The sequence below is a fragment of the Serinus canaria genome, chromosome 4A (genome assembly GCF_022539315.1).
Source record: "Serinus canaria isolate serCan28SL12 chromosome 4A, serCan2020, whole genome shotgun sequence".
In the NCBI taxonomy this organism is placed as follows: Eukaryota; Metazoa; Chordata; class Aves; order Passeriformes; family Fringillidae; genus Serinus; species Serinus canaria.
In genome coordinates this window covers 7998074-8020739 of record NC_066318.1, presented here as the reverse complement: position 1 = coordinate 8020739, position 22666 = coordinate 7998074, and the positions used below count along the sequence as shown (strand labels likewise).

Genomic DNA, 22666 nt, shown 5'->3' with positions numbered 1-22666 from the left:
TAAAACCACAACTGCTTTTAAGCTCAGAAGACTTCAATGAGATATGATAAGATCATGCCACTTCCTGGGACTCTGAGCCCCAGATCTTATTCACTTTTCCATCTACCTCAGCTAACACTAGTTCTACCTATCTCTACATGGGTGTAATCAACACTGACAGATATTTTGCCTCCAGCTTCTCTCATAGCCTTTTACTCTGCTAATACCCAGAAGGGAGCAGCATTTTTCTGCAGAAAACAATGTCTGTTACTACTGTTTATATACTATGGTTATAGTTATATACTGTTACTAGTTATATACCATACACACTAAATTGTGTCTGTGTAACCTACAATAACTATAATTACAAAACAAAAAAAACCCCTCAGCGTTTTCTGAGCCCACTAAGGCATTTCCTAACCACTGAGTTGTTTTAAGAAAAGCCTACCAGCAGAATCATAAACTTTATAATAAATCAAGTGCTCTTGAAAACAGATACAAACCCTCACTCATCCCCAGTGTGCAAAACACTCATGTAGACACTGGTGGCTGTGCCAGAGGAGCTTTTCAACTCCAGGTCTGACAGAGCAGCAGCTTTTGGCCAGGATGCCTGGTGAGGGGCAGCTGGCTAGCCAGTGTGTATACTTACTTGTCCATAAAAGGCCACTCTGAAAAAGGTTCCAAGGAGCCTCTTCCTTGAGTGCATTACTTCCAATATCTTAGCATATGCTCCGTGGAGTGTTCTGTACAGCTGGGTGAGTTTCTGGAAATCAGATTTTAACATTATGAGGAAAGGCAGGTTTTCCAAGCAGCACATTCTAGCTAACACCAGAAGCTTCAGAGATACCTGAACACAACCCTCTGGAGAACTGAAGCCTTAATTTCTAAAAACTCGTGCAGTCTTGTTTGAAAAACCTGGTTTTAAGTAGATGCTTAGTGTCAGGTCTGCAGGGCACCAGAGACTGCAGGAGCAGCACTGCTCCTGGAGAGAAGGCTCAGTGCACTGTCTCAGGGTGTTTCCTGACTGAGACCTCACATGCAGAGCAGCTGGCAATATTTTACCCAGGAAGTCTTTTTTTGATTAGAAATAGCTTTACAATAAAAAAATAGGTGGAGGTAAGGCTTCCTGCCCTCCCCCCAGGTTCAGTTATGTGGCTGGAGGGGAGGGAAGGAGGTCCTGGCAGAGGGAGGGAAAGGGGACCAGCATCGAGCTGAAGCACAGGTCACAGCACGTGGTGGAGAGGAGCAAGGCTGGGAACAGCCTCCTTCCTTCCTCTCCACTTGCCACTGAAGTACCCACAGATCTAGTCCTTTCTTTGAGCAGTTCTCATTCTGGTTTTAACCCTTACAAACCTCAGGTCTCAAAAAGAATCCAGCTTCAATGAGCATATGGAATGACAGGTTTTTTTAACAGGAAGGAAGGTGGTAATTATTAACTAAACATGAGTCATCCATGTCATTAGCTTTGACAAACACCTTTCAGATCATTGCTTTCACTAATTTCTTTAATAACCAGCAATGAGGCACAGTGTGTGCTTTACTGACACCAATTCAGTAACTCATAACTTCAAAAATAAACAAGTTTTCTGTTTCTTATATAAAAAACAAAAAGTTTTTTATTTCTTATTCTTTTATTTCTTTATTTCTTTTTTTATTTCAGTCTAGAAAACTGCCTGCTCTATGCAAACTAGTTGAAAATACCCACCTCAAATTCACGCCGCTTTTCATAAATAGGAATGATCAGTTTGGAAACTTCAGAAATTGTTTCATAACGCTCTGCCTTCCACAGGCCATCTATACACTGCTCCAGCAGCTCCACCAGGACCTCCTGTGATAGCAACCAAATGGGTGGTGTTACTCACACTCCAGCTTGGAAGATAAAACCATTTGAAGTTCAGATACTTCTATCAGATCCCAGAATAAGTAATTGCAGTTACATAAGTTTAAACACTGTGTATTCCTGGCCTTTCTAAAGGTATTCTAAATTTTGGGGAGGGGGAAAGGGAAGAAGAAGAAGAAGAAGAAAAAGGACAAGTTATTTTTAAAAGTTCATTAATTCTTCACAAACCATTAGCATAACAGCCAGCAAGTATGTCCTGGTTATTTAGTTACTCCCCCAGGAAAATGCAAGAACTCTGGGAGAGTACAGAGAGGACAGCACTGGAGATCAGAGGTGTGTGACTAAGAAACACACCCAAGGAACAAGTACTGGCTGTGATGCCAAGGATCCTGGAGCCTTGAATGGGCAGCTGGGCTGCAGGGCCACCTTGCTCAGCCACATGGCCAAACCAAGGCAGCTGCCCAGGGATGGTGCACAAGTACTTGTGAGACTTCATGACTCATGGGTGGATCTACCCACTTCCCCAAGGCCTTGCTAAAGTTTCTGGATTGTTCTGCTACCATGGTGTCCTGCAGAACAGCCCTAACTCCAGGGGGACCCTAAGATGACCTTTCCCTTGCAGAGCTTGACTTTGTATTGCCCCTTCTTGGAAACACCACACCCGGCAGTGCTGCCCTGTGCTGGCAACATCAGCGTTTGCATAACACAGCAGGCAGAGGTGGTGGTGCAGCTTTTTCAGCCTCAGTGCTAGAAAAGCTCTTCACAGAACCAAGAACTTACATCAGTTTTACCTGTCTGAATCATCCACAGGAAATTCTCCAGAGCAAATTTCTCTTGGGAAATTGGAGTGGAACAGTCTTGTTTACAGATACCAGTGCACAATTGCAATTTGTTAGAGCTCATATGAATGAAGTTTAAAACTAAATCTTAACCAGATATTGTATATCCTACCATCCTCCTATCTACAGTACAGGACCTCACCTCACTGTAATGTACATCCATCATCCCACCATCTTCTTTCATTGCACCTTCCTCATCAATGTTGGGAGTGATCTTCCTGAAGGCAGAGCATCCACTGGGAAACAGTTCTGCAGCAGACAAAAGCAAATGGATCAGTGGAATTATCTCAAATGTGTCATGCTGCTGTAATTCAACCTGAGCTGGCATATCAATAACACTCAACAATTCTCTCACTGCCCCACTCAGCCCTGGTGGGATGTGGAGGAAAATCAGGGAAAAGAAGTAAAACCCATGGGTTGAGATAAGAACAGTTTAATAACTGAAACAAAGTTAACTAAGGTAATAATAATAACAGAGAGAGAGATATAAACCTCAAGAAAATCATGTGATGCACACCACAGTTGCTCATCACCTACTGGCCAATGCTAAAACCATTCCCAGACTGGTCCCCTTTCCCCCCCAGCAAATGTATTGGGCATGACATTCTGAGATGTGAAATACCCCTTGGCCAGTTCAGGTCAGCTGCCCCAGCTATTCTCCTTCCCAGGTTTTTGTGCAGCTCCTCACTGGCACAGCACGAGACACTGAAGAAGTCCTTGGCTTAGAGTAAGTGCTACAGAGAAACAACCAAAGCAGCCCTGTGCTGTCTGCATTACTCTCACACTGAACCCAAAACAGAGCACCAGCCACCAAGGAAGAAAAGTAACTCTATCCCTATCCAGCTATTGCTGGAGAGCTGGGTGGTAAGCACACAGAGCTGCCCACTCCTAGCAAGGAAGCACAGTTAGGTACCCCAAAACTTTGGGTAGTTCAGCCTTTACTGAATCATTCCAGCCTCTGTATATGTAAAGAGTGCCAGTGACAGAAATAACTCAGTGTTCAAACTTCATTTAATATTCCTTTGGACTTGTTCCTCTTCCCTTTTAGGAGTTCTCCTTTACCACTACTTGTGGTAAGCAGCCTTTGTGTACAAATAAAACATTGCAAACCTTAAGTACCCCCTCTCTGCAGCCATGTGAAATGTGCATATATATCACACAAACAAGTCCTGATTTTTCCCACTTTGCCATGACAAAGAACAGAATTTGGAGGGACTCCAATCCCCCTGAGCAGGGCATGGAAGAACTTTCCAGCCAAGGCAGTGTATGTAATCAGCTTTCATGCAGCTTTAACTTTCTGAACTGTTAAGGGTCAACTTCAACAATTACTCCCTTAAATGGAAATGAGAAATGGGGTCAATACATCAATTGCAGAACAGGTATTTAAAAGAAAACCTGCAATGTGGTGTAACTTGAGAACACGCAGCTCTGTCCTTCCTTCCTGTTTTGCACTAAGCCACAAAACTCTCCTTTTTTTCTGATTGTTCTTTACATATGCATATGGTTTGGCTAAAGTCTCACTTCTTGCCTGAATTCTGACTGCTGTATTCTACAGTTTTCTGTACTGCCTATGGTAGTAATAATTCTAATAATTCTGATGATCATATTGAGTCAGTTTTTAACTTGGCCTTCCCCAGTGAGCACATTTCCTAATGCAAAATACAAGTGAACATTTAAACCAAGACATGATGTGTCGGTTCTTATTTCACTCAGCACCATGCTAGCATGGCTAAGTGAACAGGAATGAACAACTGTCATTTCTTAAAAAACTACTCATCATCTTCTAGCTTTATACACTGCAATAATTTCTTTTTCCTTTTTGGGTTGTTTATAAAATAACAATTTAGCAAATGGAGAGAGCCTTGTCTTTAAAAAGATTCTGACACCCCTAAACCCCACCATCATCTTCCTCGCGTCTCCCAAACAGCAGGCACTTACTCTTCCTGTGCAGGAACTCTGCAACGAGGGCTGCTACGTGAACATAACACATGGCTGCCTGCAAAGCACAAAGGGAAATTATCAAAATGTCATCTGTGCATCTGTCCTGCTGTGCACCAGTTTTCAATTGCACCAATTACCTCTGAGAAGTCTCCGTTCTTCACGTGTATCTTGGCCATGCTGTCCAGCCACGTCTTGCGGAGCTCGGGGGTGCTTGCGTAAGACTTGGCCAAGCTGTACTGGAGATCCACCAACATTTCTGGGTCCTTCTCATGTTCCTTCATTTGAGCAGTGGCCATGAGCACTGTGCGGATTCTCTTTGTCAAATCTTTGACTTCAGAAGGAAAAGCCGTTGCCTGACACAAAACAAACGGAATTAGAAGCTAATACAGAAATACAGGCTTTGCCAAGGAACGACCCCTTCAGCCAGCTTCACTCATCTGAGAACACAGTAGATAAGGCTAATTAACTCTTCCTTACTGAGCTCACACTGCACACAGAGCACAGTATTTCAGCTGCATTCAGAGGCATTTCAGTCATGACATGCACAGGGCCAATCTCTCCAGGTTGTGCCCAGGATGCCAGGCTGGCTGTTCCTGTGCTACAGTGAGGCTGCCACTTTGGCATCCTGAGGAGCTGCTCTGAGAGCAGCACAGAAGTGCTCCATGCATGCAAATATCTGTGGATGAGACCACAAACCACAGCTCCAGTATTTTTTCATGTCATTCAACATCTGGCTTGTTAGGCTCTGATGTGGTCTGTCTTCAATTCCTAAAGCACTGAAGGCATTTGTAGAGCTTCCCACCACAGGAATGTAGTAGAGAAGCATGTGCTCTGATCTGATCCCCTGCTCAGAACTAGGCCAACACTGAGTTAGACCAAGGCTTGTCCAGCCAAGTTTTATAATCTCCTAAAACAGAAAATCCACCCCCTTTCTAGGCCCTGCCCCAGGGCTGCACAGTGCTCTTGGGAAATAATTTTATCTTAACCAAAACTGGAATCGTAACTTGCACACACCGCCTCTTGTCCTGCACTCCACACCTCTGAAAAGAGCCCAACTATAACTCTATAAACTGCCTGCTGTGGAAAGAAGCAGGGAGACTCCCCCTCAGCTCTCTCCCTTCCATGATGAGCCTGATTTATGCTCCCTCTCCTCAGATTCCTGTAGCCCAGCTGCTGCTGTGGTTGTGCATGGATTCTCTCAGTGTGTTGAAATCTCTCCTGTACTCTTGCACTTACACAAATACAAAACTTGTATAATGATCATCTCATGATGTAAATTACAAGTAAAGTATGGCTCGGTAAAACCTTTACCAACATCTGTGTGCAGAAAAGAGCTGAGGTTTTTGCCAGGTATATCCTACCTATAAATTTGTTAGATCACAATTAAACACTTAATGGAAGTTCCCATTAAGCCTTTAGGTCACAGGATAACTGAGGAACTGTAAAAACACTTCCCATTTCCCCTATCCTGCCTTGGCAGCTACTCTGTGAAATGGAGCATGTTGCAATTGCTCAATGGATTGGGTACAAACCACTAATTCTAACACACAGAGAGGCAATCATTTTCCAAAGAAATACAACCATTAATCTCCACATAAGAGCTTTCTTACATTACTGACACTTAGTTGAATAAAACAAAACACTGCTAATTATTACCTTCAGGCAACAGAAATACCAGAGCCTCCCTTGTCATTTCCCTCAAAGCTGGGAGTTCCTGGAAAGCTCTTTGGACAGTCTGGCAATCAGAACATGGCAAAGCACAACCTGAGCTGCTGAGCTCCCTCCCCTTGGTGTGAGGCCTCACGTTTGGAGCACAACCTGCCTGAGCAGCTGGTCCTATTGCTGCTGGCATGACTCTTGTTTGCTGAGCAAATGCAGCCTACTACAAGCCCATAAAATCACAGTTCCAGTCATTAGCCCAACCCTTAAAGTTTCCTGGAGTCTGTCCCCAGCCTTGCATCAATGGCTGATAGCACAGGGTGCCATTGATGCAAGGCTGGGGACAGATGTGACATCTGCACTCACCTTCATCGGTCTGTCACTGTTTGCAAAGTTGTTAATGATGAGCAGGGAGTCCTGAAATCTGGTCCCACCACTGAGGGCCACATCTGCAATTAGCTGGCTCACTGCAATTATTATCTGTGGGACAAGGTAGAGGCTTTATTTAAACAAGCCCTGATAGAAGGGTTTTATTAAGGTCACAGTTATTAGAATGCTCAGAGGAAACCATCACATCTTTTCCACCACGTAAGCAGTGTTTGGTGCTGTGGCTCAGCTCTCACATCCCCCAAGGACAGACACTCCCCAGAGGACCAAACTGCTTTGCAGAACTAACAATCCAACTATTCTAATATGAATCCCTGTTTGGACATTAGCTGCCTTCTTCTGTGATTCTTTACAACCCACAGGGCATTCATCTGTCCCCCATGGTATCTACGTTTGCTTCTAACACTACCAATGCCAAAAAAGCAGCTCCTAGGAAATCCTTTCTCCTGCCTTAAGGGCAGCTGTCCTTTCCACCCCATCCCAGCCAGTCTCTGGCACAGAGATGTGTCTGGTGTCTGATACACTAAAACTCAACAGCTTGGAGTACTGGATGGCAATTATTTTACTTAAAGGTGCCTGAACAGGTCACTGGAAATAGGAATTACTCAAAGCCTGGAAAGCAGGAGGATTTTTGTCCATATGGCAATGACAGGATCCTCTGCAGGTGTGAGGTCACAGATCTCTGTTGCTGTAAGTGTTCCTTAAATCTGAGGTGTCCTGTCTCTAGCTTTTCTCCAGCCACTGACCTGAAGATGTGTTCTAAGAAATGTTCTCCTTTTGGTGAACTCAAAATTATTTCTCATCAGGAGGTACAGAAGAGCAGAGGCTTCGTTCCTTGTGGAGGACACCTTGGAAGTGCAACACTTCAGGATCTCATAGCAGAGGGCAGCACACATGTTCACCCTTCCTTTGAAAAATGCTGAGGGAAACTTCACAAGAGACATGCAAATATTAGAAAACACACCACTAAATGGCATAAGGTTCAGAGGGGCAGGGGCACAGGGCAACAAACTAAGCTCCAGTCTGGACAGCCTCAGCAGAACTTCTGCCAGAATTCTGAGCCTGTATTTGTGGGAATGAATTTGGGGTCTATTTTTGACCTCATTTCCTAGACTGATGGGAACTTTGCTGTCACGCTTCTTGGGGATGTGATTGCTCGTGTCCATTTAACCCCTCCCCTGACAACATCTGGGTTTATTGGCAAAATCTCACCAAACTGGACTGGCAGAATTACGTTCTTCCAAAAGCCATAATCCCAAGCAGTGGGGCAGAGAGGAGAGGTCCCACAGACATTCCCACCACAAGGTGCTATCTGGAAGATCAGAAAATCCATCAGAGCCCAACCAGGAATCCAACCTCACTGGGAAATGTGACCTGCAATGCTCACGCATCTACTTCTACATGACCCCCCAAAACCATCTAAAATCATGCCTGCATGCCCTCAGGAATGCAAACAAGAGACTGGCTGGTCCCTTAGAGCATAAAATTCAGTGACCTGCCGTGCCTCCCCAGCCAGGGCCACCCAGGGAGCAGCAGGACCAAGCCAAGCCACAGTGCACGCTCCCTCAGCCACAGCGGGGCTCAGGGACCTGCAGCAGGGACAAGGGGAACACCAGCACCCTGGTGGCCTGTCTATCCCCTCACCAAACCCCTGAGCAGTGCTGTCAGGGCAAGCTCAGCCCTGCCTGGCAAGGGACACCTGCAGCAGACAGGTGGGACACCTGTCCCAGTGGGCAGCAGCCTGCTGGGCATGCCAGGTGTGTCCCTCTGGCTGCGGTCACAGGAGGTGGCTGGCAGGGAGGTGACACCACCCCTGGCTTCCTTCCACCTCAGCACAGAGGCTGAGCACAGGGAAGCAGAACAAGGAAGGGCTTTGTGCTGGCACGCAGGGACCTGCTGGGGAGGGGAGATGCCAGCACCTCCCGAGGGGTGGAGGCTGCTGGGGACTGCACAGCAGCACTCTGCTCCTGCTGCTGCAGCTGGCAACCAGGCCCAGAGAACTTCCTGGCAAAAAGAGGCAACAGAGCCAAGCAGGTTTTACCTATTCAGAGGAAAGATTGCTCAGTTTGTTCAAGCCCATGGTCCTCATGGGGCACGGTCCATCAGCCACTTTTATCTGCCCCACTACCTTCTGCCCATGGGAGGTGACAGCAAATAGTGTCAGCCAGAGGCTGAAGCTGTAACTGTGGCCCTCCACTCCTTGCATTAAGTATGTTTGTTCTAGGAAAACTGGGACTGGGACTGCCATGGCTACCACCATGGCACGGTGGTGACAGAGTCTTAAAACAGGGATCTAGGACCAGTGGCTAGCAAGGTACTGGGATTGCACCAAGCAACCAGAATTGGGGCACAAAACACTTTTTGTTCACTGCCTCGGGCTAAAAATTATCTTCAAAGAACAAAATGGGAGAAAGAAGGAAAGAGGCAAACAAACATCATCATAACACAGGGCCACACAGATCGTGTGTTCCCCTTGGGAAAGGAGCTCCCAGGAACTGCTGCCCACTGCAGTGCTGCCATCCCCAGAGCCAGACAGGATCATGGCCAGCCCTGGCTGGCACCTCTCCCAGCAGGGACACTGCCTGACAGCAGAGGCTTTCCAGACACTTCCAAGGCACTGCTAGGGACCAAGCCCTTGCCTGGGAATCCACTGCAGGAGGAGGAAAACCTGTGCCCTGTTCACAGGGAACTGTGTCCCTTCCTGGAGCCCAAGCAGATGCAATGGCTCCTGGTGCCAGGTCCAGGGAAGCAGATCCAGGGGTGAATGGCTGCTGGAGGTCCAGCCAGGTCAGGAGCTGCTCCCCAGCTGGGCCAGAACCCTGGGGAGGGCACGGAACAGCCCCTGTGGTGCTGTTTGCTCTCTGCAGGAGCCCATTTCTCATCCAGCCCCACACCATGGAGCAGAGCAGGGCTCATCCCAGCAGCCAGCTCAAAGGGACATGAGGGCAGCACAGAAGGATGTCTGAGCCAGCCTTTAATGCACACTCCTCCTCTATGCATGTTTTCCTTTAAAACCTTGAATTTAAAGACAATTCCTAAGCATGCATAGGTACTTATACATGTATTTATTTGTAAGTGATGCCCTGAAAAGACAGATTCAGTTCTTAAGAAAACCTAGAGTGTGAAACAAGAACAATCCAGTTTTTGTTGGTTCTTACCAGCCAGCAAAACAGAGGAAGCTTTCTTGCCAAATTCCCAAAACACACACATGTGCAACCAAAACCAAAGATGCAAATAATTACGGAAGATTTTTGTTCTTTGCTCTCTTACAACATTTTTTTTAAGTCTTTTGCCTATCAAATAACTGGATTTAATGTAGAAGATAAATTATGGGATGCAGAATACATTTCAGGAGTTTTTTCCCCCCAGCAACCATTTGCTGTGACCACAAATAAGAGGGGGATTCTTTTCATTGTAATTATAGCTACAGAAGGCCCTAAAAATGAAAAATTTTCCATTCTAGCTGTGACAAAGGTATAACTCCCTTTTGCTTTTCTTGAAGTTACACAACAGAGCAGAGCTAGTATTTGAAAACAAACTTGCAGGAAAACATGTCATCCTTGACTTGTCATGCAATGCAGTGACCACCTGCCTTGGCCACCATGGCCACTTCAGGCCTCAGAAGAACACTTGAAAGGATTTAAAAGGAAGTCTGGGACTCGTGTGGTTATGGAGTTGGCAAAGAAAACACTTCCTCCTTCTAGATATCATCTGCTGGGCTCATATCTTGCTTTTACAGAAGCCATATTTGTCCTGTCATAGGGGAAATGCAAGAAAGCTGAAATCAATAATTTGTGTCTTTAAAGACCCGTGATGTGAAATTCAGCGTGGATTTAGACTGGCATAAATCCAAGAAAACAATCCCACTGCCCCATCCTTGCAGCAGCCAAGCATGCAGCCTCCTTGCTGCCACTGAAGTTTTGGAGAGCAAGTGTGGAAGCCCTGGAGGGCTCCAGGCTTTGAAGGCTGACAGTGAGATCAAACTGAGCAGGTGTGCATGTCTGGCTTCACATTTAAAAAACCCCACAGAAAACATGCCAGGAAGGCAAGGAATGTCTATTATTTGCTACAGGCACAAAACAAATATTTCTGGCTAAACAAACTTTTGGCTAGCAAGGGGGAGAGCAGGGTGTGTGCAGACCTGCAGCAGGATGGATCTCGAGGCTAAGCAGATCACAGGCAGGCAGAAAAGTCAAAAGAAAGGCAGAGCAACAAACATGCACTGAACCCTGCAGGAAAACTGAGTGATTCCTGCCCCTGCCAGTTGCCAATCCAGCAGGCTTTAAGAAGCCCCATGGAAAACACCTTGTAGGAGACCACGCTGACTGGAGCAGGGAGCCCTCTGCATTTCTGCTTAGCACAAGCCAAAATCCAGCCCTAGACTTACACTCTCAGCATTGCTGTGGGCTTGCAGCAAAATATAGAAAGCATGGAATTTTTCCACCTTTGAAAAGCAGTTCAGCAGTCTCTTCTTTCAATCTTCTTTCAGATTTTGCTCAGCAGCTAGTGCAAAATCTCCTTTGGAGTTACTCTTTGCTGCTTACCACTCAGACACCATCCCTGCCTGCCTGCAATCTGCCACCTGGATTTTCCTCATTAATGAGGTGTTGAGCTCAAGGGATTTGAGGTGTTTTAATTAATTTTGTATTAATGATAACTGCACAGCTTGGGAGGAGTGGTGTTCTCATGTACATCAGGTCTGGAAAAATGTCCTTTTGAGCAGTGACAGGTTTTGTCAGGCACAAAGGGCAATGTCAGCACCAGTCACTGCTCCTTTGTGGTCAGCTGTGGCTTTGCCTCTGCTTGAGCTCGGGGCATTAAACAGCCTCACTACCTGCCAGGGCTCAGAGAGCACAGAACAAGGCTCAGCAGAACTGTCATCCCTGCCAGCAGTGGGTGAGGAGCTGCCTGTCAGGGCATGCATTGTTCAAGCAATGGCACTGAGGGCAGCACTGGCAGTTTGGGGCAAAGATTCAAGCACCAGCTGTTGGTCAAACAGACACTAATCCTTGTGACCAAGGCAAGTGTGGGAATTCCTCATGATTTCTCCTTTTGCTTCCAACAAATATTAAATAACTAGAGAATTTAACCTGGGCTGTTCTTTAAATCAGTGAAGCTGTTTTCTAAAACACATCTCCAAAATATCAGTTTAACAGGAGTGTAACCACACTGGCCCCTCTGCCACTCTCACAAGTTCTCCCACACCCTTGTCATTGCACCTACCTTGCTAATGAAAGCTCTCAGAGAGGCAAACACATGCTTAAGGGCTGCTTCTGACTGCCCATTTTTGAGGAAAGCCAGATGAATATCAAAAACCTTCTTCATAAGTGGATTGTGGCCATCGTTGCTTAAAAGCTGGGTCTGGAAAGCAACGGGAGAATTTACTCAGCAGAAATGTTGTGCCTGAAGCTGGAAATGACAGAGATAATTTTGCATAACTAATCTCATTAATTCTTAAGCCATATAAGCAACAGGGCCTTCAGTACAAATAAAACAAATAAAATGTGACAATCAATAAAAACTTACAGTAGTTAGCAGAGGCTGTTTTTGCAGCAGAGAAAAAAAACGAAATTATTTTATCACTTCTGAAACACTAATTCCAAAACCTAAGTCAATATTCTGTACAACTGTGACTTGTTGCCTAGTTATTTTAAATAAAACATGCTGTTATCAATGTAACTATCACCCTGGGGTTTTTTCCATTTCATTTTATTTTTCTTGAAAATTGTTTCGTTTGCAGTCCAAAAGAGAGATGGGGAAGAAAAATAAAATAAGGTCCATTTTCTCACTGGACAGATTAGTAGCTGTAGTTAGTAATTTCACTTCCCTTGTTTCCTGCAGGATTTTGCCAGTTGCACCTTGTAGAGATATGGCAAAATGGAATTACTTGGGGGTTATTGATACAGTTTGGTGTCAGACCAGGTGGGCTGTGCCCACTGCCATCCCCACAGGGCTGTGCAGGAGGTTTGGGCATGACACAAGGATGTGGATATCCTGTACTGACAGGAAATCAACAGCCCCATCCCACTGCCAGTCCTCGCAGTCCTTGGGCTGGCTCAGATTTTGGCTCCTTGCACAGACCTCGTGGTAAATTCAGGCTGCAGAGTTTTACACTGAGCTCATTTCCTGTGGCTGTGGAACAGCACCAGCCCAGCTGCTGCAGCACAGGACCCACTCGTGCCTGGTGTGGCCATAAAAGTGAAGCCAGAGCCCTCTAAAGGGGAAGGGAATCCAGTCTGTCCTGTGGTTTGAAAATCACATTGGTTTTTGGTTCAGCAATATTCCAAAGGAGGCAGCTGAGAAAGTCAAGCAAGTTTTAAGTGTTGCATCTAAATCGTTTTGCTGTTACCAAACTTCTAAGGAGTAATTTAACATCTGCACCAGGATAGCTTTTTGGCTCTTCATGGAAGCTGAAGCCATGAATACCCTTCTCTTCATCTCCATGTAAAAAGGAAATATTCATCATGCTTGCTCTGAAATCCAGAGCTGTTCTTGTGACACCAAGCAAGACACGTTGCTACATGCAGGATTCCTCTGACTACACTTCAGGAAGAGCATTTCTGGGACAGTATTTTGCTGCCATCCTGGGGCTCTCTTCACCACAGAGGCCTTGGTGTTTGTAGATGGCAATGGCTGCCAAAAGCACGAATCCCAGTATGGAAGAGGAGACTTCTACCCATGGTTCTGGTCCTGTCTGCACTGGTAACCACAGCTGGAGAGCCTCAGCCCCAGAGATATTGATGTACAGTGATTCACAGAAATCTGGGCCTTGCTTCTAGGTAATGTAGGGTACAAAAGAGTGACTGTTCTAAAAATGTTGGACATTCATTTCCCTTTTCTCTAGTCCCTCTTTTCTACACGATATACATTTCCTCTTATTCTATTTTTGTAAAACCTACAGTCATGGTATAACATACATGGGATTTTCTCTGGCCTTGCAGCTTTGAAGAAATGGAAAGATTGTGTATGGGTATAATTACTCTGAGACCCTGTGAAACACTGTTTTGGAAAATAAACAAACTGCAAATGATTTGCTTTTGTAAGGCCTTCCATATTCTTCCACTCTAGGAGAACAGATCACAAAAATCCACACACACATATAAAAACACAGCACACTTTTCTACAACATTTTTGATTTCAGTGCTGACCTTGAAACTCTGAGTGAAAAAAGAGATGGTGTCCAGGACTGTTAGGCACACTTCAGTGGCAATATTGCCCTCCAGTAATGCCTGGTGCACAATATCTGCTTCTGAGGTGCCTGCATCTGTGGACAGAGAGAAAATTAGGAGGAAACAGTGTTCAACACTCCAGCTCCCAAAAAATCCAAGTGCTGATATAGATAAGGTTCTCCCCTCGCACTTTCACTGCGTTTGGGAGATGATGCAAGAATAGCAAGATGCTGAATTTGCCAACTCCATTCAGAGAAGCTGCCTCAGCCTGATGCTACACCAGAAAAACAGCCCCTGTATTGCCCCTTACTATCACTGTCTTTAAAGGCAGACAGAGCAGGAGGTGTCCAAGCTGTCTCCAAGGAGGGGAGATGGCAAAGTGCTTCAGTGGGACAGAGTGCACCCACATGGAGAGGCTTGGAGCAGATCCCAGCACAGGTCTCTGGGCAGTGCAGTTCTCCTGCTTGCCCTGTTCTCTACCCAAACCAAGGTGTCACCTGCCCACACACTCAGCCAAGGAGCTGAGCCTAGACGGGCAAGAGCAGAAAGCCACACAAATCCTAAATGCCAGGGGTGGTTTTTAAGGGGCTGGCTTGAATGCCACCCTCACCCATCCAGGAATGCTGCAGGGAGGCCACTGCAATTCTGTAAAACCTGAGTAACCTGTGGAAAGCAAGTGGAAGGTGGGTGCATGCAGTTTTCCTGAGGCTGGCACACGTACTGTGGTTGAGGGTGAAGGAGCTCTCCAGGCTGCCCAGGTGCTGGAGCCTTGCCCCGGCTCGGCTGCGGAGCGCCGGCATGGTCTGGGACTTCCTCTCGGCCGCCGTGTGCTTGGAGAGCCAGGCATCCTGCACCCTGCAGGGAGCAAACACAGCCCTTGGGCAGCAGCAGCAGCCACACCACTACAGGTTACACAAGGCACCAGCATGGAGACCTCTTCCCCCGACACACTGATCTGGGGCAGCCCCAGTGGGCCTGCCCACGCTGTGCCAGTCTTGCTGCTGCAGAGGGCCCTAGGGCTAACACCAGAGCAGGGATGCTGCTCAGGAAGCAGGGATGCAGCTGGGGCTCTTGTCTCACCTGCAGCTGGCTGGGGGGGACACTGCCAACCTGCGCTCGCCTGAGCCTGGGGGTCTCATGCAGGAGCTGGAGGGGAGGGAAGGGGCAGGGAGCTGAGATGAGGGGTCCCTGCTCAGGGCACGGTGCTGAGCAGAGCCCCAGACCCACCGGGGTTTGCCCAGCGTGGGTGTGCACCAGCCCTTCCCACCTCTGCTGGGGCAGGGAGCACGGCCATGATCCCCACACCCCAGCACCAGATGGAAGGATGGATGCAGTACCTGGCAATATTTCTCTTCCCCACGTATCTGAAGTGAAATAAGCACACCCTAGGAAGAAAATGAAATATGTATCTGTTACAGATCCTGCAGATCAGGAACAATCCAGAACATTTAAAACCTATGCTGTTCTTGCCTGCAGCCACACTTCTCTCTGCACAAGGGCTTGCATCTGTATTTACAAGTCACTTGACCTCACACTCTTGGCTTCAAAATTCTATGGCACATTTCTGTCTTCTCACCCATCCACTGTTGTAAAGTGGAGGCTGTGACAGTGAAGGGGAAGCTGAGCCCACAGGTGGTGGGACACACCTCAGACAGAGCACAGGGCACTGCCACTAAACCACACTTCCTCAATTTACACTTGCTTCTCCTCCAAGGGAGGAAGAGCATGTCATTCCACCCTGGCCAGACACCCCAGTGCTGCACAGGACAGTGTGTACACTGTGCTCTCCTCCTTAGCCATTCTGACCACACCAAGGTGCAGTGTTTGAAAAGCAGCCTCACGATACTCACTCCAGAAGCATGAGGACATTGATCAGCTCCTGGGGGGAGAATTTGTTCCAGTAAGCTAAAAGAGTATCTGAAAGAAAATGAAGAACAGTGCACTGAGATTTTAAAAAACTCAAAGGGGGGACCTTACAGACAAGAACTGATGGTCCCTTGTCTTTCTGGCTGCCCCCAGGGAGCAGGAGGCACCAACCTTCAGAGATCATCTTCACGATGTACAGGTAGCACATGAGAAGTGTCCGGATCTCGAACTGGTCCAGCCGGCTGCAGTGGGACACGCTGCTCCTCATGGAGCTCCTGCGGATCTGCTGGGACACAGCCGTGGCACAGAGGGCTCCTGGCTCTGCACAGGGGCTCTGCAGCACGGGCACAGCAAACCTGGCACACACCAGGTGTGCTGGCATCCCTCCTGCCCCCCCCACACGTGCACACCACAGCACCGTGCTTTGGAAACAGCTCATCCAGCGATGAGCAGCCTGGAAATCCTGGGCACATCAACAAACACCCAAACACTTCTCTGCTCAGAGAAGAAATGCCTGGGCAGTGAATGACAGCTTGTCCAGCAGCCTGCTTTCATTTCCCCTGCTTTCATTTCCCCTGCTCTCTGCACACCTAAGCTCCTGGACATTTTTAAAGCCAGTTCCCGTAAACAAAAATTCACTGGCTGCCACCATGTAAAGCAAAAATCTGACTTTCTGTTAGAGACATACACTTCAAAACAAAATATCAGTCATTAAAAAAGGAGGACATTTCATCTTAAGAACTGTCTCCTCCCCTTGATTTTTGGAAGTGTTTCAATTTTCCTCCTCCTTAAGTGACTCAGGCAAAATACGTGAAATCCTGCTGATGAGTCAATTATTGTGGGAAAGGCTTGGGCATTGCGTGGTGGGAAGCACGACTTCTAAAGTTACACCAATTTTATTTTGCATTCTCTGTGCTTGCCTGAGCTATATCCTTTGATAAATGGATACAGTGAAGCCCTAGGCTTCTCCTAAAGCTTTGCCTCACATGTTTAGAGAGGGATCCACAAATCTTATTTGCTGTTTATTCTGGGATAAGCTGTGGATGTGAGTCATAATAAAGCAGAAATAAACAATCATGTTAGAGTTGGAGACATGGTGCTATGGCCAGAGATTTGCTACTGACCATGCCAAACTCTCAAGTCAGCACACAATTCTCTCCAGGGGAGCAGGGCAATGAGCAGAGTCTGTGAAGCTGTGCTCCTCCACGGGGCACTGCTTTTACATGGCTCTGTGGAGACTGCATCCCCTAACAGAAAGATTTGCTTCCAACAACTCTGAAAAACATTCAAGCACTTTCAAGAGGAGGATGTCTGGCCATGGGGGAAGAGCTGAGCTGGAAGCCACAGCACCTCCTGCAAAGCCCATCAGCAGGGCTGGAGCTCAGGGCTTTGCTGGGCAGTGAATGGCTCAGCTGTACTCAGTCCTGGAGCTCTTTATTGAGTTATGGAGGAGAGCTGGCAAGGCCTCACCTCTTCAAGCACGGCAGGACACAGCCATGAGCCCAGGTAATCTTTGCCTTGCTTGTTACAAGGGCCAAAGTTATTGAGGATGCATCAATGACTCATGCCAACCCAAGATATCTGCAAAGTGCCTCTAGGAAAACCAGGGCTTGGTTTGCACAAATACCTGATTTTCATGCATGCAATCTGCCAAGAAGAAGAGTACTGAATACCCCTCCCTGTGTGAACAGAGGGGTCAGAGGTCTTTGTGGCATGACAGTCACCTTCTATTTGGGCCTGTGGTTACTCGCCTGGGCTGGTTTTCCTGCAAACACTCTATCTTTAGTCAGTGGTCACTGGCAATCTCTCACCACGGTGCTTTGCTTCTCAGACATCAGGAAACCAACTCCCAGCACCAGGTACTGGGGTGCAGCCAGGCTCAGAGCCACCCACCCACAGGGAGCACACCCGAGTATGGACAGATGCACCACAGGAGCAGAGATCTTCCACACACATTGTGCCTTTCATCTTCAACAAGGAATTTGTCAGCCATTCTATTTTTGGCTCAGCGATGTTTGAAGAAGGAAAGCATACCAGACTTGTGACTCTGACCTTTGTTAAACATCAATCTGTTTGTTTCCAGAGATATCTAGAGGCTGGCTTTGGAGAGTGTTACCAGGGGGAGCTCCTTTTCCCTCCCCCTTATTTCACACAGCCTGCAGGCTGTGCTGCTCTGCCCAGCCCCTGGTACATTACATTTTCACTCTGATCCGGGGAACTGGTTGCTCCCTCTGAGTTCAGGGATCCTTTTGAGTCCTCTCTCTTTATTGTATGGCCATTTGGAAGGGCTGCTCCACAGGCTGAAAAAAAACCCCAGACCCCACAGTTAAACCCTTTGCACTTGTCAGCACAGCACAGGCACAGGCAGCACAGATGGGGCTTGCCAAAGCCCCGTGTCAAAAGCTGGAAAAGGAAAAATCTGGAAAGGACAGTTGGGGTGACACCACATCTGGGGAAAACCATGCAGTCTGTGAGGTCTTTTAGGAGATGACTGTTTCAGGTTTTGGGTAATGGGTTTTGGGTGCTTCAGGCTGGTAACAGCTGTGTTAAAATCAATGCGAAATTTAGAATTTATAAAAATTAATTTACCTGGATCTTTGTCTGCAATCAGGCTGGATCTGCTGGAGGGGGATGGAAAACTGCATATGAATTCATCCCTGGATGCCTGTAAAGCAATATAAGGTTTTGTGACCAATCAAAGATAACATCTGTTCTCTTACAGAAGGGAACAGTGCAATACAAAATGGCAGATTAGAGCAGGTTTTAAAAACAATACAGACAAAATCAAAGATTTCCTTACTCCTATAACAAAAAGACAAAGGTCTTGGGGAGGAGCACAAAGAATAGCAGAACATATTAAATAAGTCATGGTAGTGTTTTCCTTTTTGTTTTTCATCATCTGAGTTGAAATTCTGAATTCTTTTCCTCAGATGTCCTGTTTGTTATTCTTCTGGCCCAGCAAGGAGGAGAGCCCAAGGCCACTTGGGAGCCACAAACACAGCTCTTGGGAAGACAGGCAACTCCCCACAACAGCTGCTGGAGTCCCAGGCCAAGTCCTGCTCAAGCTCGTTGCTCTTGGAGGGACTCAGCTCCCCTCAAGCACTGCACAACCTGTCCAAAGACAGGCCAGATGTGGAGCACCCCAGCTTTACTCACAGGGCTGGAGGCAGGGCAGCAGGTCAGTGCCTCGGGGCCGGCCACGCGCTGCAGGTTCTCCAGGAGCACCCCGAACAGGGGCAGGTACAGCTGGGCAATTTTTGCCTGCTGGTTCTGAAAGCAGGCACAGAGAAAAATCTCAGTAAGAACCCAGGTTCCCAATGGAGTGAAGAAAGGGGAACTCTTGTGTTGTACTTGCTGGAGCCCCTGTGGCAGGAAGGAATGATCAATCTGACTCCATGTTCTCAGAAGGCTAATTTATTATTTGAAGATATTATACTATATTAAAGGATACTAAACTATACTAAAGAATACAGAAAGAATACTTACACAATGCTAAAAAGATAACAATGAAAACTCATGACTCTGGTAAGAGTCTCAACACAGCTTGGCCCTGACTGGCCACAGAGTGAAAACACTCACACCAGAATGCAATAAAACAATCACCTCTGGGTAAACAATCTCCAAACACACTCCACATGAGCCAAACAGAGGAGAAGCAAATGAGATAAACATTGTTTTCCTTTTTCTCTGAGGCTTCTCAGCTTCCTAGGAGAAAATTCCTGGGCAAAGGGATTTTTCCAGAGAATGTGAATGTGACTCTTGAGCCAAAACACACACACACATATATCTGTATTTACACACTGTATGTGGTGTTCAAGAATGTGAGCTGGTTTGGCTTCTCACCTCCACTTCTAGAGCTGCCAGAGAGGTATTACCCTTCTAGCAACAAGCCTGGGGCACTCAGGGGTTTTGGAGACTAAATAACATTCCCAGTCATACAGGATGTGTGAAAAACTAAGCCCTGGATTTCCTAACTCTTTAACTGGCACTTGACTTGCATAGTTTGATTTTTAAGTGCAACACTCAGGAGTAATGTAACAGAAATATTTGCTCCATGCCTGGTGCTGGCTACTGCTTCCAGTCAGAAATCCTCCACAACAGATGCCTCTAGTGAAAACCCTTTGTAGGAACAGATTAATTTGGATTATCTGGTACAGATCAAAATGATTAGGTTGACATTTTCTAAATGGAGGACTCTTTTACATCCAATTCTTTTTTGTTAAACATATATTATCCTGGATTTGGCTGAAAGGTTAAAAAAATAAATTTAAGGCTTGCAAATTGAGAAGAGCCTTTTAAATAATAAAGAAATCCAATTTTTTCTTCTGATTCAGTATGACAAAAGATAAAAGAAATCTTGAAAACCCTCACGGGTTGACAAAACCCTCTCTCAGCTGTTGATGGAGCTGGGGTCTCCTTGGCTGGAGCAAGGCTGTGCCAGCACATGCTCAGCCTGTCCTGCCCATGCTGGGATTTTTTTGCTTTGGAGTCTCTGGACACAGCTGAGCATCCTGCCCTGGCTCCAGGCAGTTTCCAGGTCACACTGCCCTGAGCACAACACATACACAAATATATGGATTCACATCTACAATATCTGTATTCACATCTACAACACATGAGAGCCCCTGGCACATTTGGGCACCCTCCCACCCTTGGTGCCAGGAAGCCATCCATGTTCCTGGATAACACTCAGGAATGCAGCACACTAGGAGCAATGGGAGGACCAAAACTCGACACAGAGGCACGTTTTCAGGCTAGAGCAAGGGCAGGCAGTGTCTGTACAGATAGCTGAGCACTTTGGAGGGCATGTGGGTCAGCAGAGAGCACATGGATAAAACAAACCAAGATAAAACAAACCCATCTCCAGCCTCTTTCAGCATCATCACGTGCTGAGCCTCGGACCAAAGGAAACTGAGACCCACCCAGAGGAAATCCAGCACCTCAGGAGAATCAAGATCCTCTCCTCTGAGTCACTAATCAGTAAAACATGCAGCTGACTTGTAACAGAGATCAGCTCTGTTTCCTGATTACAGCATATTAATCCAGGACATGAATGTAGACCCAAGACCAGAACATCACTGATTTTGTTGAACAACTCTTGGCTAATGACTCTCTCTCAAGTTCCTTAATGGTTTAGGGATAATCACCTAAATACTCAGCATGAGTAAGAGGGCTGCAGTTATTTCCTAGATATTTTCTGAGCTATTACTGCTGTTCCAGAACTGTCAGTTATTTACAACAGTTCCCTAAAAAACAATTAGAATACCCTTGGTGCACACAGAAGTTCTAAATCTCTGGTATGTGATTTTTTTCATAAAATGCAACAACAGTAAGTTAAAAAGTCAACAAAACAGGCCTGACCTTGTGCTGGTATCTGTTGTCAAAGGCATGCTTGATCAGGAGGTTTTTTAAGACTGAGATGGCTGTATATCTGATATCATAATTGTCCTGCAAGGCAACAGAGGCTTCTCTAAGAAGCATCCCCACGAGGAAGTGATGCCTGCAATACTCATCAGTTAAACTGTACTCAAGATTTGTATCTGAAAGAAACAACAAGGCAATGGTTAGGGGAAATGTTCCAAGAGTCTGTTCAGAGCAAGACATAACAGTCATGTAAACCACAGAGTCCTCAGACAGTGTTCACCACACTCTCCTGCAGTGCACTGATCTCTGAATAAAGCTGAACTGACCATACAGTGCTCTCCAGCAGTGAACTAAGTCATATCAAAGAACTCTGTGCCTTCCAGTTCAGGCTGATCATTAATTTCAGCCCTCACTATTTCAGCAGCATCCCCAGGAAGTATTTCTGCAATGTGATGCTCTGCAAAGCTTCTCTCTCCACAAGTAATTTGTAAGTCAGAGATGGCTGAAATGGGGAAAGACAGCACCATTTACTGCCTGGGGGTGCTCTGCTGCTGACTGGGGGCTGTCCTGTGGATCCCCAACCAGCCAGGCAGCAGGGAACCAACCTCACCAAGCAGCTGGGGGGTGGCAATGGGCAGTGCAAACGGTGGGTTCACCTGGCACCCAGCCCTAGCAGTGCTGCTCTGCAGCTCATCCCATCCTCCAGCAATCTGTGCTCCTTCTCTCAGGTCAGAGAGCAGAGCAGTGACATGTAGTGCTGCTGGGATGAGGGGTGCCAATGAGACATGGTGCCAAGGGACCAGTCTGCACCCCAGTCTGCACAGCTGGGCAGCTGCATGGCCAGGGAGCCAGGCTGGGGCTCCAGGCTGCTGCTTGGAGAGGCAGATCCTGAATACAGCTCCTCAGGTCCTGAATACAGCTCCTCAGGTCCTGCACACAGCTCCTCAGGTCCTGCACACAGCTCCTCAGGTCCTGAGCACAGCTTCTCAGAGGCTGCACTGACTGCCTAGAGAAAGCCAGCTCAGTACCCCATCCCCTTGCTTAACTAAACCAGTGCCCTGCACCTGACACAGACTCAGGCAGATGCTGTGATCCAAGCAGAGGCTGCTGCCAGGATAAAGCATCACTGCTGCTGAGGAGCCTGGACAGAGCAGCAGGGAAGTGACAGACACACTGACTGTGGTGCAGGCTGCATGTGCACTGGGGCTGCTGTGACAGCCTTGTCCTGACACCATCACCTCTGCCAGGACATTCACCAAATTAGAACCAGCACAGGGATCACCCCAAAGCCCTGTGTTCTTCCCCCAAAAGTACAAATGCCATATGCTCAGCTCAGACTTTTTTTTTTCCCAAAACCCCACAGGTATGAAAGTTCTGCTGTGGTAAGGCAGGGTGCATTCAGCTTTGAAAATCCCAGCCAAAGGGTTCCAACAGCTCTGTGGCTGCAAAAGATATTTTTAAACTCATTGATTCAAAAGTAGCATTTACTGGATTGTGAAACTCTGATTCAGAGGAAAGAAAAAGCAATCTGGAACATTACCTAGATTTCACTGTTAATCATGCTAGCAAATGCCTAATTGTCACACATGGTTATTGCATTAGTTGGATGCAAGCTAACTGAT

At 46.8% G+C, this 22666-nt stretch overlaps 1 protein-coding gene across 5 annotated transcripts in view; it reads right to left on the bottom strand.

Moving 5' to 3' along the window:
- The window catches only part of DOCK11 (dedicator of cytokinesis 11), a 79631-nt gene that overhangs the window by 10551 nt on the left and 46414 nt on the right, over positions 1–22666 (bottom strand). For 2 of the 5 annotated variants that reach the window (XM_030228756.2, XM_030228757.2), the window contains exons 31-48: positions 21042–21220; positions 18837–18950; positions 18270–18345; positions 17877–17980; positions 15852–15963; positions 15665–15731; positions 15152–15199; positions 14895–14960; positions 14536–14669; positions 13794–13909; positions 11869–12006; positions 7392–7574; positions 6625–6738; positions 4737–4952; positions 4597–4654; positions 2801–2907; positions 1685–1807; positions 629–742 (exon numbers count right to left, since the gene is read on the bottom strand). In XM_030228756.2, the coding sequence (XP_030084616.1) occupies positions 629–742; positions 1685–1807; positions 2801–2907; positions 4597–4654; positions 4737–4952; positions 6625–6738; positions 7392–7574; positions 11869–12006; positions 13794–13909; positions 14536–14669; positions 14895–14960; positions 15152–15199; positions 15665–15731; positions 15852–15963; positions 17877–17980; positions 18270–18345; positions 18837–18950; positions 21042–21220 (2069 nt within the window). Of the gene's footprint in view, positions 1–628; positions 743–1684; positions 1808–2800; positions 2908–4596; positions 4655–4736; positions 4953–6624; positions 6739–7391; positions 7575–7857; positions 7958–9695; positions 10399–11868; positions 12007–13793; positions 13910–14535; positions 14670–14894; positions 14961–15151; positions 15200–15664; positions 15732–15851; positions 15964–17876; positions 17981–18269; positions 18346–18836; positions 18951–21041; positions 21221–22666 lie in introns of those variants that run through there. The other 3 variants (XM_030228758.2, XR_007777596.1, XM_030228762.2) reach the window with 3 other exon arrangements.